At 45.0% G+C, this 17,084-nt stretch overlaps 1 protein-coding gene across 1 annotated transcript; it reads right to left on the bottom strand.

The window, feature by feature from the left end:
* Positions 1-388: 388 nt before the first annotated feature.
* PAQR9 (progestin and adipoQ receptor family member 9) lies at positions 389-8,272 on the bottom strand. Its single transcript, XM_081190455.1, has one exon. It carries the CDS (start codon positions 4,285-4,287, stop codon positions 2,914-2,916), a length of 1,374 nt encoding a protein of 457 aa, XP_081046581.1. The 5' UTR covers positions 4,288-8,272; the 3' UTR covers positions 389-2,913.
* Between the last annotated feature and the right edge of the window lie 8,812 nt (positions 8,273-17,084).

Below are 17,084 nucleotides of genomic sequence, written 5' to 3'. Positions count from 1 at the left end.
CTACCGGGGACAAACTAGACACAAATCTGACACAAAAAATGGGGAAGCTCACAAACCAGGGAGAGAACATTCCAATCCTCTCTTCTGGAAGCTTGCCCCCTTTAAGCAGGCAATTAGGACCTTCCTCTTTAGACAAGTGTTTTGTTATTTCTCCGGCTTAGTTGTTTGTTTTTAAATGCCGGCTCTTGGCTTTATCCTCACCGGTGACACTTTTATGATTGTAGTTGTGCTGTTAATGTTTTAAAACTGTATCCGTTCTTTGAGAATCACAATGATCAAAAGCATAAACAAATAAATGAATCACCCAGGACACCGCTGTTGATGAACAGACAGCTGATGAACAGAACAACTTCAATAGGAGCCCCGATGTAAAACTGCCAAACTATAATTGCTTGTAGGAGTCTGATTTTATTCATTTAGGGCTTGACTGTGCCCAAGGTTCTCTCCCACACTATGGGTATTCAAATTAGCACAGGAAAGCTAAGAAGATTATAAGCAATTACAGGGCATTGTGGGTGGTCACTGTGCTGAGTTTGCACAGAAATGGCACAGCATGTCTTGCCCACAATTCAGGTTGTTCTTTGCTATGCTGCTTATGATCCCATCACCGCCCCCAGTTTGTGTGTGTGTGTGTGTGTGTGTGTGTGTGTGTGTGTGTGTGTTATATTCCAACTGAGGAAACACTTCATGCACCTGATGAAATGGGTTCCAGTCCATAGAAGCTTATTATTGTAGGTTTCTAAATGCTGGTTTTTCTTCTTGGAATAGGAATCATGGACCAGTGCTTTGTTTACTTCCACAACTCTCCTGAAACAGTACAGTTGCGGATTTTCTCTCTGTGCCTCTGAGCTTTTATTTTCATAAGTTTTACCGATGATTTGTTTACACAATCAAAATTCAGAAGTAGTCCCCCCCCCCGAGTTATAGTCCTGAGATAACAGTTGCTATCAACGTGAACATAAAATTTTCAGCATCTTTCATGAATACTTCCTTGTCATCTATCCTGGGACATCCACATATTTTTCTATGAAACTGTAAACGTGACCAAGAGGTGTAACAACCCTGCCACTATCATATAGCACAGGAGGTGATAAAAGAACTTGCCATTGGATTGTTGTAAAGCTCTCTTTCAGCTCAACTCTGCCATACCCCCCTGGGTATGTGGGTATGTATGTATGTATGTATGTAAGCAAATCAGAAAGTTTGTTCTGTGGCTGTTATGCCAGGATAACTAATAGTGCAATCATATTCTGACACGTTAATACAGTGGTACCTCGCAAGACGGATGTCTCGCAAGACAAAAAACTCACTAGACGAAAGGGTTGTTTTTTTTTGAGCTGCTTCGCAAGACGATTTTCCCTATGGGCTTGCTTCGCAAGTTTGTTTCCTTTTTCTTAACACCGTTAATACAGTTGCGACTTGACTTCGAGGAGCAACTCATAGAACGCGGTGTGGTAGCCTTTTTTGAGGTTTTTAAAGACTTTGGTGATTTTTGAAGCTTTTCCAAAACTTTCCCGACACCGTGCTTCGCAAGACGGAAAAAATCGCAAGACGACAAAACTCGTGGAACGAATTAATTTCGTCTTGCAAGGCACCACTGTAAACTCACTGCTGATTTGGTCCTGTATTTAGTGCTACTTTTTCTAAGATGTTCTGAAACTATGTTAGTTCTAAAGTGAACAACTCCTTCAGCTATACTTTCAGCTTATGTGCCATTTATATAAATGTGCACCCTTCACAACTGGCAAGAGATGCATATTTTGTAAATGGGCATCAGAACCAGAGTACAGCTGTACCTTGGAAGTCAAGTGGAATCCGTTCCGGAAGTCTGTTCGACTTCCAAAACATTCGAAAACCAAAGTGTGGCTTCTGATTGGCTGCAGGAAGCTCCTGCAGCCAACTGGAAGCCAGGGAAGCCCTGTCGGATTTTCGGCTTCCAAAAGAACGTTTGAAAACCAGAACAGTCACTTCTGAGTTTCAATCGTTCGGGAGCCAAAACATTAGACTCACAAGGCATTCTGTATAAAGGTACGACTGTATTTTGCAAGCATTTTGCAAGAGATGGGCTTTATGTGTAGAGGTTGGGCTGGCTATGTTCCCTGCTCACCTTTTGTTTCTCACAGTTTAACCAACAGCTTTTGATCAAATTATAACCCAGTTCCACTATAGTTCACAGTTACTTAAAGGTATTTCTATACAGAAGTTTTAAGTACTGCATTTGCCTTGGGGCCAAGGCAAGTTAATGCAAAAAGAAACAGAACTCAATCTGCTTGTGTTGAAAACCAAGTTCCAGTGCATATGACTTCAAAATACTTTAACAGAAAATGCACACACACATCCTTGAGTGCATCATGTGCATTATCTGGTTTTAAATCTCAACAGTTTGTCAGTGCAGGCCTAGCATATATTGCTAATTGAAATAACATCTCCTAGACAGTCTGAAATCAGTAGATAGCATTCATATGGTCCATGCATATTGTTCCCCTGAAACCTTGATCCTAGGCACATTAGTTGAAAGTAAGACGGCGCGGCTTGCTTTCAAAAAATTTACTGAGGATCAAATTGTAGGAGAGTTCAAGAAAGGGTCCTAAATGGCTTTTCTTTGTATCCTAAGCAGCAATAAATAAGAGTAAGTTGTATACAGTGATGCGGCTAGAGCGCCTTTTTCTAAAATCTAAATTTGTTTCCAGAGAAACAGAAGTGTTCATTTTCCCCTAAGGAGTTCAGTGCTTGATTTGGACGAATTCAGTGCTCTTCTTAGCACCTTTCTCTGAAAGGTACCAGGGCTTCTTAGAGAGTTAACCTCCTTGAGTTTTTCTGCGGCAAGCCAGCAAAATAAAATATTTTTTTAAAAAATACCCTCCGGGCGATTTAAATGGAGACCTGCAACAGAAACCGTAAGGGGAGGCTACCTCATTCGTGTTTGCAGGCTTCCGGGACGTTGAGAAACTTCCTGATGACCAGGCCTAGGCACAGTATCAAGAGCAGCATGTAGCCCACCGTGCCCGCGAAGGTGGGCGAGGCGGGCGCGTGCCCTTTCAGGAACTGCTGCAGGCCTTCCTCGACGTAGAAGAGCTGGTCGTAGATGCTGAGGAAGGTGAAGATGTGGAAGAGCTGGTGGCTGTGGCCGATGATGTCGAAGAGGCCCGGCTGGATGCGCTCGGGGATCTTGCTGACGTTGAAGAAGGCGGCCACCAGGAGCCAGAAGTAGCGGCGGTAGAAGTGGACGAAGAGCGTGGGGTTGTGGCCCTGCAGGTCGAAGAGGAGGCTCTCGAGCATGATGGGGCAGGCCATGCTGAGCGGCATGACGAAGACGAAGGTGCGGATGGCGAAGGGGTAGGCGCAAAACTCGGAGCGGCTCTTGCAGCAGGCCACGGTGCAGGCCACGGCCAGCGCGAAGGCCACGGGCAGCACCAGCGCGCTGTAGGCGGCCAGCGGCGCGCTGCAGTCCACGTGCCAGCCCAGGCGCTGCTGCAGGTAGCGGCTGAGCGCGCGGGGCTCCAGCAGGCTGAGGCCCGGCAGCAGGTAGTAGTAGTAGGCCACGGTGCTGGCGAAGCCGTAGTAGCTGATGGAGGCGTAGTCCAAGTAGAAGAAGGCGGCGCGCAGGCGCAGCGACAGGCAGCTGAACACATGGGCCGTGCAGCTCATGGCGAAGGTGAGCAGCACGCCCGACGCGTAGCACCAGAGCGGCAGCAGCGCCGGGTGGTGGAAGGGCACGTCGCCGGCGCCGCGCAGCAGCAGCAGGCGGCAGAACTTGGCGGCGAAGAGCAGCAGCGGCACGAAGTGCGTCCAGAAGTTGAGCGTCTCGTTGGTGGGCTGCAGCACCGACGCCAGGCACTCCTGCGCCGTGCAGTGCAGGCGCCGGTAGCCCGACAGGATGAAGCACTCCACGAAGTCGTCGGGGACCTCGTCCCAGCGCAGCAGCGGGCCGGGGCCGCCTTCCCGACGAGACGGCGGCCGGCCCGAGGAGCGGGCAGGCTTGGGCGACGGCGCGGCTCCAGGGGGCGCCTGGCCCTCGTCAGATCCGCCGACCGCGGGCATCCTGGCACCCTCCTCCCTCGACGGCTCCCCGGCGTGGGGCTGGAGGAGAGGCCGGCCGCCGGCTGCTGCGTGCCGCTTAGAGAAACAGCAGCCCGAGCCGGGATTGTGATGTAAGCTCACCAAGGCAAAGCCGCTTTCCTTGCTGCTGCTGCTGCTGCTACTGGAGGAGTTGCGGTGGATTTGTGCTTCGCCCGAGCAGCGCCGGCGGCCACCGCCTCCTCCTCCTCCTCTTCCCGCATCATTCATTGCAGCAAGGGCAGGAGGCAGGCAGCAGCAGCAGCAGCCTCGCTCGCCCCCAGCCAGCGCGCAGCAGCAGCTCCTGCAGGGAGAAACGGCAGCCGCATCGCCGCGGTAATTCTAGCCCGGCCAGGCACGCCTGGGTCAATTTCTATAGCTCAGCCAGACTCCCCACCCGCTTGCGCCGCGGCTTCGGTTTCTTAAATCATCTGCGGGGAAAGTTTCCCCTTTCCCAACTGCGCCCTCGGTGCCGCGCGCCGGTTGAATGATTGATGCCCCGACGCAGGGCATAGACTGCAGTGCCTTTCAGCTCTCCGGGAGCACCGATTAATTGCTAAAGCCGGGGATGCCCCGCCCCCGCCGCCGCCGCGTGAGCCCTCCCCCCTCTCTCCTTCCCTCCCCCCCCCCTTGCCTGCCTGCCTTCCCATCTGTCACTTTCTCTGAATACTAGGCGAAACCCTGGCCAAGAAAAGGGATCCCTTCTGCTCTCTCCGCGGAGCTGTCCTCCTCTCACTGGTAATTCGATCTCCTTAGGCTTACCTTGGAGGTCTCTCGATGTCAGCTCCTGTGCTTGAACGTTGACGGGGGAGAAGGCAAGAGGCTGATGTTATAGAGGCGTGCACAAAAGCCATAGATTTAGGCGCAGTGAAAATTGATTTAAAGCAACATGTCGCCATGCGTTCATTAACAGACACAAAGATCTGTAGCCTCATTTGTGGGCAGCCCATTCAATACAGTAGGACTTGGTTCTGCTTTTACTGTAAGCGGGCTGTAACTTCTGACAACAGTAAACAAAAAGGACCCAAGGGGACAAGACACACTTCAGTACTAGAGCATAGAGATTTTTTTAAACAAACAAGTTAGTGTGAGCCCTTAAAGATACATCAACTAAACAATCTACTTTTAAAAAAACCCAAAATATTGCTTGTTCTATGATAATTAACCCATATAATGGCATTGTGTTGTACATTTTAATGCAAATTAATATGTACAGCACAATATCATTCTGTGGATTATTAAACTGACTGGTATATGCTTGACCTTTGTGAGATAAAGGGCCTGCTTTTTCCATGCCAGATGGTGTGGAATGATGGTGTGGCCATGATTTTTAGAGCACTTCCAGACTGCCATTACTTTGGGGTGGGATCCAGACCCATCCTGGAAAATTCAGGCTGCACAATTAAAGCTGATTTTGAGCCCTTTTGCAACAAAGCCTCTTTCCCAAAAGATAAGACTTTTTGTGACAAGTGAGTATGCACTGGAAAGTGTGGGATAATGCCTGATGCAACATTGTCTAATCTCACAAATCATGATGAATGCTCATTAAATCACTCATGTAAGCTTCTCTTGCCCTTGATAAACAGATACACCAAAAAGCTGAATGAAACAGTCCTGTTATCTGTGACTGGCAGTATGGAACAATTCTTTTGCTTTATCTAGAGTTTCTCTTCCCTCCCTGCCTAAAAGCCTCCTTCAAAACATATTACTGTATTTAAAAATCAGTTGAACAGGGTTTTCGATAGTCATTGCGTATTACAGAAATGTAGGTATTCTTATTGTACTGGGGCATGATGGCTGACCATAACTGATGATCCATTTCAAAAGATGAAATGAAGCAGCCACTTTAAATTTCCCACCAGTTTTAGGTGACCAATAAATAATAAAACAGGGAGATGTAATGTATATGCAACAAATTAATAATTGAAAAGAAAAGACAAAGGAGTGTTATACTGTAAACAATGGGACTTTCCATGTGATTAGATGTGCCCATCCGTGTATCCTGGGTGGCCAGAAGCCTATTAAGTTGCCACTGTGCTTAAGACCCATGAGTGCAACAATGCCACCCCCCACCCATGATTCTCAGGACCTTATATTCAAAGGCATTCTCTGCCTCCAATACCTGGAGGCAGTAGCCACCTTGTCTAGAAGCTTTATCCCCCCACAAATGTCTAATCCCCTTTTAGAGCCATCTGGTGGCACTGAGTTCCACAGCTTAATTATTTGCTCTTTGAAGAAGTTACTTTTGTCATGGCTCCTGAATCCAGCAGTAATCCACACATATAACTGGAGGCTGCAGAGGCACCAGCTGAGGAGTCGGATGAAGTTCAGGGTTCTAAGCTGGCTGCCAGATACCAAGAGACCATTGTAACTGAGGCTGTTGGATAGGGGCCTCCAGAAGAACCTCTGGACCACTAGGGACCTTTGTGGGCATCTTCCCCTGAAGAATCAGATGCCTCCCACTACACTTCACCAGTCTAGCAGCACAGGGAGTGCTATGGAATGGAGAAGGAGTAGCAGTCCTGAGGCCAGAAGATTTGCCCTTTAAAGTTCTGAAGTTCTCCGCAAGCGGGTGGAGCCCAGAGGAAGTCGACAGAGGGCTCCTCCACACTTCCATGGAGAAAGCATGGGTCCGAGCAACTTTTGGAGCAAACGTCAATCTGTGGAAAACCCAGTGGTAAAGATCAGGTTTCCCTGGGGGGAAGCGGTGCAAGTGGAAGTCTGGATGAGCCCAGAAGCTTAAAGGATATCAGTCTGCTCCCAACTTTTGCCAGGGCAAGTCATTCACTTGGAGCTATCCGTGGTCCTGTAACTTGTGAACAGCCTGGCCTCCATGAGATCAGGCATCAGATTAGAACATGACAGTTTGGTTCTTTGTTCTGACACACTCTTCCCTCTTTTCCTCCTTTTCCTGTTTGGCTCCAGGCCAACCAGTCAGTGTGACGCAATGCTTAGCGTAATGGATGATGAACAGGGAGGCAAACCTGCAGTCAGCCACAAAACTTGCTGGGTGAATTCAATTGCTCATGATCTTTTGGTCTAATGTATCTCGCGAGTTGTTTTCAGGATGTGGGGTGGCATCTATTTCCTTGGAGGAAGGGTGGAATAAAAATGCAATCACTCAGATCAAGTCAGAATAAGAGGCAATGAACATTTGGAGAAAGAAAAGAGAACCAAGTGCAGTTAAACAAGCCATGTTTGGCTTTCATACTAGAACAACAGATCCTACACAGAAGAAGATCCTGCACATCCAACAAATTTATAATAAAATACATATGGCAAAGGAAAATAGTATTTAATAAATATACAGAGTCATTCTGTATTCCAGCAGGGAAGTGGAAAAATATTAGGAAAAAAACTTTTCAGTGTGTAGCAAGAGAAGCTTAGGATCTTTGACCATACCAATTAAATTTCTTTATCTGCAGGCTTAGTATCTATGAAGAATGATGTTTCTCTTTAACTTCATATAATTTGACATTGAGGAATAATGCTTTTCTTAAGAACCAGCTAGTACTGGAGTCTATTTTGTGTGCTCTTTCTCCATCTATGAGAATCTGAAATGGCATCAGTGGTATTCTGGCTGCTTTAAGGAACCTTTCTTTCATTTGGGTCCAACTTGTATACAGTATTTGTAAACAAAGACAACACAAGTTTTCAGTGCTCTTCTTAATTACAGGAAACCACTGCTCAGGGAAGTGGGGAGCATTTAATCATACTGTTTAGGGTGCTGCAATAAAAACAAGTTGCAAATGCATAGGCAGCTCCCATAATTCCCCTCCCATTCCCCCCCTCCTTTTAACAACCATGGGAAGTGATGTAAACTAAGAGATAGTAACTGGCCCAAAGTCACTCAGTCGGCCCTATGGCTAGTGTAAATTTGAACATGGACCTCTCAAGTTCATGTCTTGATACTTGAACAACTCTACCCCAATGGCTCTCATATGGTCAAACTTCCCTCTGAAACCAAATGACTGGTTAAATAAAGTAAAGGATGTTGCCTGTATCGGCAAATTAACTAATATGGTTTGTGAGAGAGAAGGCAGACAGGATTACAGCAGTACCTTGGTTCTCGAACAGAATCCGTTTCGGAAGTCCGTTCGACTTCCAAAAACATTCGAAAACCAAGGTGCAGCTTCTGATTGGCTGCAGGAGCTTCCTGCACTCAATTAGAAGCCGTGGAAGCTGAGTCGGACGTTCGGGTTATAATAATAATAATAATAATAATAATAATAATAATAATAATTTATTATTTGTACCCCGCCCATCTGGCTGGGTTTCCCCAAACAAAGAACAAAGAACACTAACCAACCAGAACACTCACTTCCAGGTTTGCGGTGTTCAGGAGCCAAAAAGTACGAGCACCAAGGCGTTTCACAACCAAGGTACGACCAAGGTATGATCATTTTGCCAAGAAACACACACACACACACACACACACACACACACGTACACACGTGTGTGTGTGTGTGTGTGTGTGTGTGTGTGTGTGTGTTTAATTATATACTGGGTAACAAGGTACAAGAAAACACAACCCCACACTCCTTGTTAGGAGTGGCCTAATGCTGTATATTCAGCTGAATTTATTTAAGTGTAAAAGAATCAAAGTAGTTCTGGTAATGTTAAAGAGCCCCGTATTTTTCTTTTGTATTGTTCAGTGTTAATGAGAGTGGTGTTTATTTTCTCCTTTTTATTATTTTTTTCTGATTTATTTTATTTTATTGCAAAATGTTTTTGTATTAGCATTGTAAAACCTTTGAGATATCAAGCAAAACATAAAAGGTCAAAAAGGAGAAAAGAAATAGCTGTGCACCTGGATTAGGAAGTTACTTGCAGGGTGAATCTGATCAAACCTCTCCCTCTCCCCTGGTTATGAAAGATTGTGCTTCTTGTGGCAAGGTAAAAAGAAATTGCTTCTTTTGGTACTCTACACTGAAAATCTCATTTAAATAGGAAGTATAAATTATGCAAAAGAAAATGTGCAGGCGTTTGTTTTTCCTAGTTGATTTAGGAAAGCTTCACATGGTATCTTGAGCAATAAATTTCACTTGGTTGGCAAATGGTTGCAAAACCTATGTATGCAATTGTTTGGCAACTGTTGGTGGGAGAGAACACATTGAATAATCTGTATTTGTGGGAGTACTCTTTGTGTATAGGATTACTTATAGCACGATCCTCTGCATGTCTACCTGGAAACAAATTCTTCTGGGATGTATAGGACTTAAGCAGAGGTACATGTGTTTAGGGTTGCAGCCTAAGGCAGCATCCAAGCTGGAGTAGTTTTATTACTTTTGCCAAGCTGCCATTGTAGACAAATCCATTGTTGGCCTAGTAGCCAAACTTCTTCTGTGCTACAAGACAAGAGTCACGACTGGGAGAGGTATTCTGCTTAGGCATTGTGCAGATCATTATTCACCATTGCTAATTTGGCGTGAGGAGAATGTTGGTCACAATGATAATTAAGAAATAAGAGGCCTTTGCACAACAGGCCAAACCCTGTACATTAAGTGAACCACAGGAGGTTCTTTGAGATTTTATCTCTTCTAATACCTCAATCCAGCCTACACATATTAGGCAAGTCAGGTCAAACCACGTGTATATGCAACACATTCACCTGCTTCAGGTGATTCCTCTTCAGGGCTCACCTGCAGTTCCCTTTGCCCCACAATTTATTCTGTATGGTCCATGACTTCTAGGCATGGGTCCAAGATGTTTTTCTTTTGTGCCACTGCTTTCCCTGGGAAAATCTGCCGTTTAACGCTGAATCGGAGCAAACATCAATTCGCTGGAAACCCAATGGACATTTGCTCCAATTCAGCAGTAAACAGTGGGTTTCCCCAGGGAAAGCAGCAGGGAAATCCATGCCTAGAAGGACCAAACAGAAGTGTGGGTCAAGCCTTGTTTGGGGTTACCACTTATCTATCACTATAGAGGAGGAAACACATCTCTGGAAAATATGATGTATTTGCATAAAAGCTGCATGTGCTAATTGATGGTAGAGATGCACACTTAGAAATACAGAGCACTCCAAACTGTAGGAATGCTCTATGCCAGTGTAATTTACCCTTATTCCAAACTCTGTTCAGGAGTAGCACTACTGCTGCCTGAACTGACTGGGACCTGGCAGAGGGAAAAACGAGTCTTTTAAACAGTTTGATTTATGCCACCCTTTTTTGTCAGTATACCTTCTGCTGGATTGCTAGATCCAGTGCCAGATTTACATATAAGATAAACAAGCTATAGCTTAGGGCCACACTCTCTTGGGCCCCCCCAAAAAAATGTAAAGGAAAAAAACACCTGGATGTACATTTCCAAAATATAAGATAAAAAACAAATAAAATAAAACCTGCACACAGCAACAGTGTTTTGTATTGTGTAGGCTCCTATGATGTACATAATGGGCCCTGCCTGCTAGCCTGCTCCCATATATATATATATATAATATTCAACACAAAAAACAGCGACAATTTGTTGTTGACAAAGGACAGCTGGACATATAAAGGGCCCCATTACCTTCAGTAGCTTAGGGCCTCATCAAACCTAAATCTGTCCCTGGCTAGATCACATGAACAAGGTAAAGGGAATTTGGAATAAGGGTAAGTCTTCCCTTGCCCTGCTTCTGCCCTATGTTGCCTTGCCTGTTTTACAGGACTTGCTCCTGCTGACTTACACAGGTGCATCCGTGCTTGAGCTGGGATGAGGAACTCCTGCTGGGCGAACTCCAGCTCAGCTGGAAAACTGCCTATCCAAATTCCATTAATCCAGGCAGAACTTGGGCTTTGGATGCTCCCATAATTACTTTAAATATAAATACCATGCATCTCACAATACTGGGGAAACCTGTAAGCAGGTGGCCTGTGTGCTTGCTCAGTTGGGAACATCGGAATCTGCCTTTATGCTGTATCAAACCATTGGTCCTCCTAGCTCAGTACTGTTTACATTGACTTACACCAGCTGTCCGGGGTTCCAGATGGGAGTCTTTTCCAGCCATATTTGCAGATGCCAGGGGTCTTCTGCATGCAAAGCAGGTGCTCTGCTACTGAGCTATAGTCTTCCTCATTTGCTGTCCAGGTATTAGCTATTGATGGGCAACATCAAGGTCTCTGTTCTCCTATTTGTATCTTTAAGCCAGATTTGAATACTGGACAACCCTTCAAATAGAGGACACCTATCTGTAAGGAAAGACACATGGCCACCCTACTCTCTGGGGTTTTCAGCATTCACTTGTGCACAGCTGCATTTCTGGGCACTCATTGTAACATGTGTCTAGAAAAGCTACATTACAGGTGCAGGTTACAACAGCCAAGGCGACATTTTTCCACCTTCGCCGCATCAAGCAGTTGGTCCCTTACCTTTCCCGCCCCGACCTGGCCACAGTGGTTCCATGTGATGGTCACCTCCAGGCTTGACTACTGTAATTCGCTCTACGCGGGGCTGCCCTTGTTCCACCTGGCCTTTGGCTTAGAATCAGTTTGATCCCCCCCCCTCTTTCTTTTTCCTGTCTCCTCCTATGAAGAGACTGCATCCTAATGTTTTAATGTTGTATCTTAATCTTTTAAATTGTATTTTAATGAACTTGTTTTTATTGTTGGTTATTAGCCGCCCTGAGCCCAGTCTTGGCTGGGGAGGGCAGGGTATGTATGTATGTATGTATGTATGTATGTATAAATAAATAAATAAATATTATTACATTGCTTACAGTGGTGCCTCGCAAGACGAAAATAATCCGTTCCACGAGTCTCTTCGTCTAGCGGTTTTTCGTCTTGCGAAGCAACCCTATTAGCGGATTAGCGCTATTAGCGGTTTAGCGGCTATTAAAGGCTTAGCGGCTTAGCGGCTAAAAGGCTATTAGCGGCTTAGAAAAGGGGGGGGGGAAGCAAAAAAAATCGCAAGACTCGCAAGATGTTTTCATCTTGCGAAGCAAGCCCATAGGGAAATTCGTCTTGCGAAGCGCATCGAAAAACGGAAAACCCTTTCGTCTAGCGGGTTTTTCGTCTTGCGAGGCATTCATCTTGCGGAGCACCACTGTACTTTCCATACTGTGATGGTTCTAGCAACTGAAGACAGAAATGCATTCTAAAAGTTTCTGACCTACCTCTGATCTCACCTATGTGTACATTTTGGGGCAAAAATAGCCTGTTAATGTCTGAACAGCTAGAAGAAACACATTGCAGAAATGCTTGTGGATGTGTGATGTCACAGCCATATTCAAGAAGGTAGAAGGAACTGTGATCACGCAAGTAAGCAAGTTCATGTCGACTGTGGAAAAATTCTTATACAACCACACCAAGGAAGAACGGAATCCTAAACAGTGGACAGGGATGGCATTTCAATAGGGGAGGGTCATATCCACCAGCCACATGATGTGCAGGACACAGAAATGGACAATTTCCAAAATACGGTCTAAAGCAGGCATCCCCAAACTCGGCCCTCCAGATGTTCTGGGACTACAACTCCCAATATCCCTAGCTAACAGGACCAGTGGTCAGGGATGATGGGAAATGTAGTCCCAAAACATCTGGAAGGCCGAGTTTGGGGATGCCTGGTCTAAAGTACGTGGGGTCCTGGTTGAATTGCATCCCTGACTGGGCCCTACCCTTCCAGAAGCTAAATTAAAGTACTCATTTTAAAAAAACAAAACTGCAAAGAGTGTAATTTTCCTACCCCTAATCGCCACTATGTATTGAGCAAAATAAGGGGGTGGGGTGTCCTGTAGCCTTTGACCTAATTTCATAAGTGGGGGGCAGAGGGAGAGATGGTGGGTGGTAGGTGGAAAACATGGAGATACCAAATCAAATCAATTAAAAGTGGAGGAGGGTAGCAAGCAAACAATTCAGATCTTTGGAAGAGTGATATGCCTCTCACCCAGCAGTCCAATGGGCAAGAAGAAGTGGGTGGCAGGAAGACGGAGAAGCAGAAATGTATGGCAGAGTGTGAGTGGGGAAAGTGGGTGGCTCACCCACTGTCAGCTGTGGCCCTGCCCACTACCAACATGTGGTCCCTGACAGATTATCTTGTGAGAATGCAGACTTCAGATAAAAAGGTTAACCACCCCTGATTTAGAAAACGAGGTACTGCTCAGAATGGGGGAGTGCAGTTTTATGATTTTTCACTACAGGTGCAGAAGTGTTTTCCCATCAATGATTAAGGCTGCAGTTCAAAGCACGTTGACTAGACAGTCCCACTGAACATTGTGGGATTTCCTTCTGAATAAACACACTTAGGATTTTGCTGCATGAGTAGCTTCTCTTAGGATTTTGGCATTTTCCATCAACTATTTTTGACATATGCATGCTGGTCTAGTGCATGGTCAGCATGTTACATGCTGCTAGAGCTAGTTAAATATTGAATAGTAGTAGTAAAATAAATGATTCATAGTGTAAGGCATCACATATTTAGAAGTCTGAACAGTTACATCTTTCGACCTTGTAACCTTGAGCTTGTGGTGGACCAGCTGAAAAAAAGAATGTCCACCCCAAAAATGTTTATTCAGGTATAACATGACGGTGAGGTTTTGTGGGGTTTTTTTTGTATACTATGCAGTTTTTTAATAATAATAATAATAATAAAATGATGCTGTTACACATCACTTATTACTTGCTAAATAATCTTTTCTGCCTTTTATAAGACTTGGGATAATTACAGGCAAGTTCATTTTCCAAATGAAAGTGGCCCATTTCCAAGAGTTCTATGACAGTTTTATTTCTGATGAAATACCACTAATAATTCTCTTTAAAAAGATAAATTAATTTATGCATACCTGATACATAAATGTGGATAAACAGGCATATTTGTGTGACACACCCATAGCGAAATTTTCAAAACTTAGTTGCCCTCAACTTGTATGTAATTAAACAGCCTAATTAAAAGCCAATCCCATATGTGGATTAAGTACATTTGTTCCCGATGTCTTGCAACTGCAATATTATCTCTGGTCTCTATCTAGGGTGTAGAAACCTTCATATTATTTAGTGGAGGAAAGGCCACATCTCAACATGCATTGGCTATCTACTTCTTTTCTCCTAGCCTTCTAAAGCATTGTGGGATTTTCACGTTTCCTGGGTCCAAGTATCCTCCAGACCAGGCTTCCTCAACCTTGGCCCTCCAGATATTTTGAGACTACAATTCCCATCAACCCTGACCACTCGCCCTTCTAGCTAAGGATCATGGGAATTGTAGGCCAAAAACATCTGGAGGGCCAAGGTTGAGGAAGCCTGCTCCAGACAGTTCCAAAAGCAGTCACAAGGTGGCCACCTGTAATGGGCCACCAGAACTGACCTCCAAAGAATGTGTCACCTGTGGCTTGTTCCTCTGAGGCTGGATCTGCCATCATCTTGGCACCCCCATGCCACTTCCACAGCAGCCTATTGGTGAATAGGGAACACTGCTGGTCTCCTCTCACCCTTAGGGAAGAAATGGTGGGGGCTGCCTTTGTTAGGATTTTTATCTATCTGAGCTGCTCCGGCGAGTGGTACTATGATTGTATACATCATGTGTGTGTCTGAGACAGCGTGAGAAAGGAAGTCTGTCTTATCTCTTCCTTTGAGTACTACTGGAAGTTAGTTTCACTTCTGTGTGTGTCGCAGGTTTCTGTACTGGTGTTCAGAGAGCGCAGACATACTGATGGAGTCTCTGTATATGACTGTAAATAAAGTAGTTTTAGAACTACGACTGAGTCTTTCTTCTGCTATGATATGCTAGAAGACTGGCGTGCTGTTTTCAGGAGAGGAGGGTCGCCTATTACTGGTCTCTCTGGACTGAGGGAGATTTATAGCCAGAGAGGACCACCGGAGAGACGCCTCGAAGACCTGGGAAGTTGGCAGCCATTCCCAGGGCATTTTTCCAACAGCCTTCAGGGGTCTCCTGAGCTCTGTACCCACTGGGCATGATTCAGAGTAGATCCATTTCTCCCTGTGAAGGCCTTAGATTACCAGTTCAGCTGCTGGGTAAGGTTGACTCAATTCCCTTCTTTGTTCCCGATGTCAATCTTTACTCTCCCTTGTTGATCATTATTCCCCCCCCTTTCAAATTTTTCTTCACACCCCTTTCTTTCCTAAAAAAGGCCCATTTTGTGATTTGCCTCAAGTGCCAAAATGTCATGGGCCAGCTCTGTTTTTTTCCATTCTGTTGTAGCCGGCTATTCAGCACAGCCCACTGAGTGGCTGAGATTCCCTCTCTGGGAGAGAGACTGGGGCTGGGAGCAGGGGGCAGGAAAACACCAAAAATAATAACTATACCAATCAACAGCAGGGAATTAGGGTTGCAAAGAGAGTTGTGGAGGGACATAGCAAAGGGAAAGTTATGAAGCACAGGAGGAAAGACATAACTGGATTTAGAGAAATCTGTGGAGTGGTGAAGGATAGACAAAATGTTATTGAGATAGGGTGAGTGTGATGGGTAGGGCAACAGGAAATGAGCAAAACAACAGATGGAAGTACAGAGTTTGATGCTGTTGCCTGGCAACCAGCAACTGCCAGTAAGGGAAGACTGTTTCCATCATGGGATGAGCCAGGTCCAGCTACTTGGCCTCAGAGGATTTTTTGCGAGAACTGTTGCCTGGTTTGACACTAGGGAAGGGACAAGGAAATGAATAGGAAATGCTGCCTTTACTGTGAATTTTCTGTTCTTCTGCCAGATTTCTACTAGATCTGAGTGTGATTTTATTGTGAGAATCTTTTGTAAGCTGCTATGAAAACCTTGTGGGGCTATAAAGTGGTGTGGAACTATTTTTTATATAAATATATAAATCTGCATCATAACCTGCCCTATGGGGTGCAGAAGGAAGATGGAGCACTATAAAGCAGAGAAAGAAAAGGAGAGAATGAACAGAGTGCATTTTGGGGTGCTGAGGAAAGTGGAATTGGATTTTAAAAAATAACCATACCGTTAAGACGTTAGCAATTTCCCCACTTGCTGGCCCTCATAGTGTCTTGAGAGATTCATCCCTGGTTTTCAGAATAAGCTTAATGTATTGAAATCACCAAAGCAGAGACATCACCTTGCCAGCAAAGGTCCGTATAGTTAAAGCTATGGTTTTTCCAGTAGTGATGTATGGAAGTGAGAGCTGGACCATAAAGAAGGCTGATTGCCGAAGAATTGATGTTTTTGAATTATGGTGCTGGAGGAGACTCTCGAGAGTCCCATGGACTGCAAGAAGATCAAACCTCTCCATTCTTAAGGAAATCAGCCCTGAGTGCTCACTGGAAGGACAGATCATGAAGCTGAGGCTCCAATACTTTGGCCACCTCATGAGAAGAGAAGACTCCCTGGAAAAGACCCTGATATTTGGAAAGATGGAGGGCACAAGGAGAAGAGGACGACAGAGGACGAGATGGCTGGACAGTGTTCTCGAAGCTATGAACATGAGTTTGACATGAGTTGAGGCAGTGGAAGACAGGCGTGCCTGGCGTGCTCTGGTCCATGGGGTCACGAAGAGTCGGACACGACTAAAAGACTAAACAACAACAACATTGAAATCACCATTCACTGGAGTGACAGCTATACATTATGTTTACCATTGAAAACAGTTTGTGGGGTTTCTTTCAGTGGTGCAAGACAACAAAGATAAGAATGAGCCTGCTGCTAAATGCCATCCTTTCAAGTGTCAAGATCAAAGAAAGGTGTGCCATATTTTCACTATTTATTTATTTATTTCATTTATATGCAACTTGATTAACAAAAGCTCTAATTGATCCTAAAATGTATCAATTAAAACAGTTACAAAATTAAGAGCATTTTAAAATTTAGTCTCTTTTACCCCACTGTCAACACTGAGGTTCCGTCATAAGCATCTTTGAAAGATCTCCTGTGCAAAAGACCTGGCATACTGAGTGATATCATTCAGTGGCTGCTAATGTGTACTGGAAAACAGCTGTGCCACATTGTGCTATAAATAGCACAAATTCAGGGATATACTTCCATATGGAATCAATTGTTAGGGGGATGACCTTTCAGATTCCAGCTAAATCTCTGCCATGCTTTCCCTTTTCACAGAATTCCCTGATACCACCCTGCTTGTAATTTGGCAAAGA

This window comes from Podarcis bocagei (genome assembly GCF_964188305.1).
Source record: "Podarcis bocagei genome assembly, chromosome: 4".
Lineage (NCBI taxonomy): Eukaryota > Metazoa > Chordata > Lepidosauria > Squamata > Lacertidae > Podarcis > Podarcis bocagei.
Note: the sequence above shows the minus strand (reverse complement) of the source record. Positions and strands in the feature narration are given on the sequence as shown.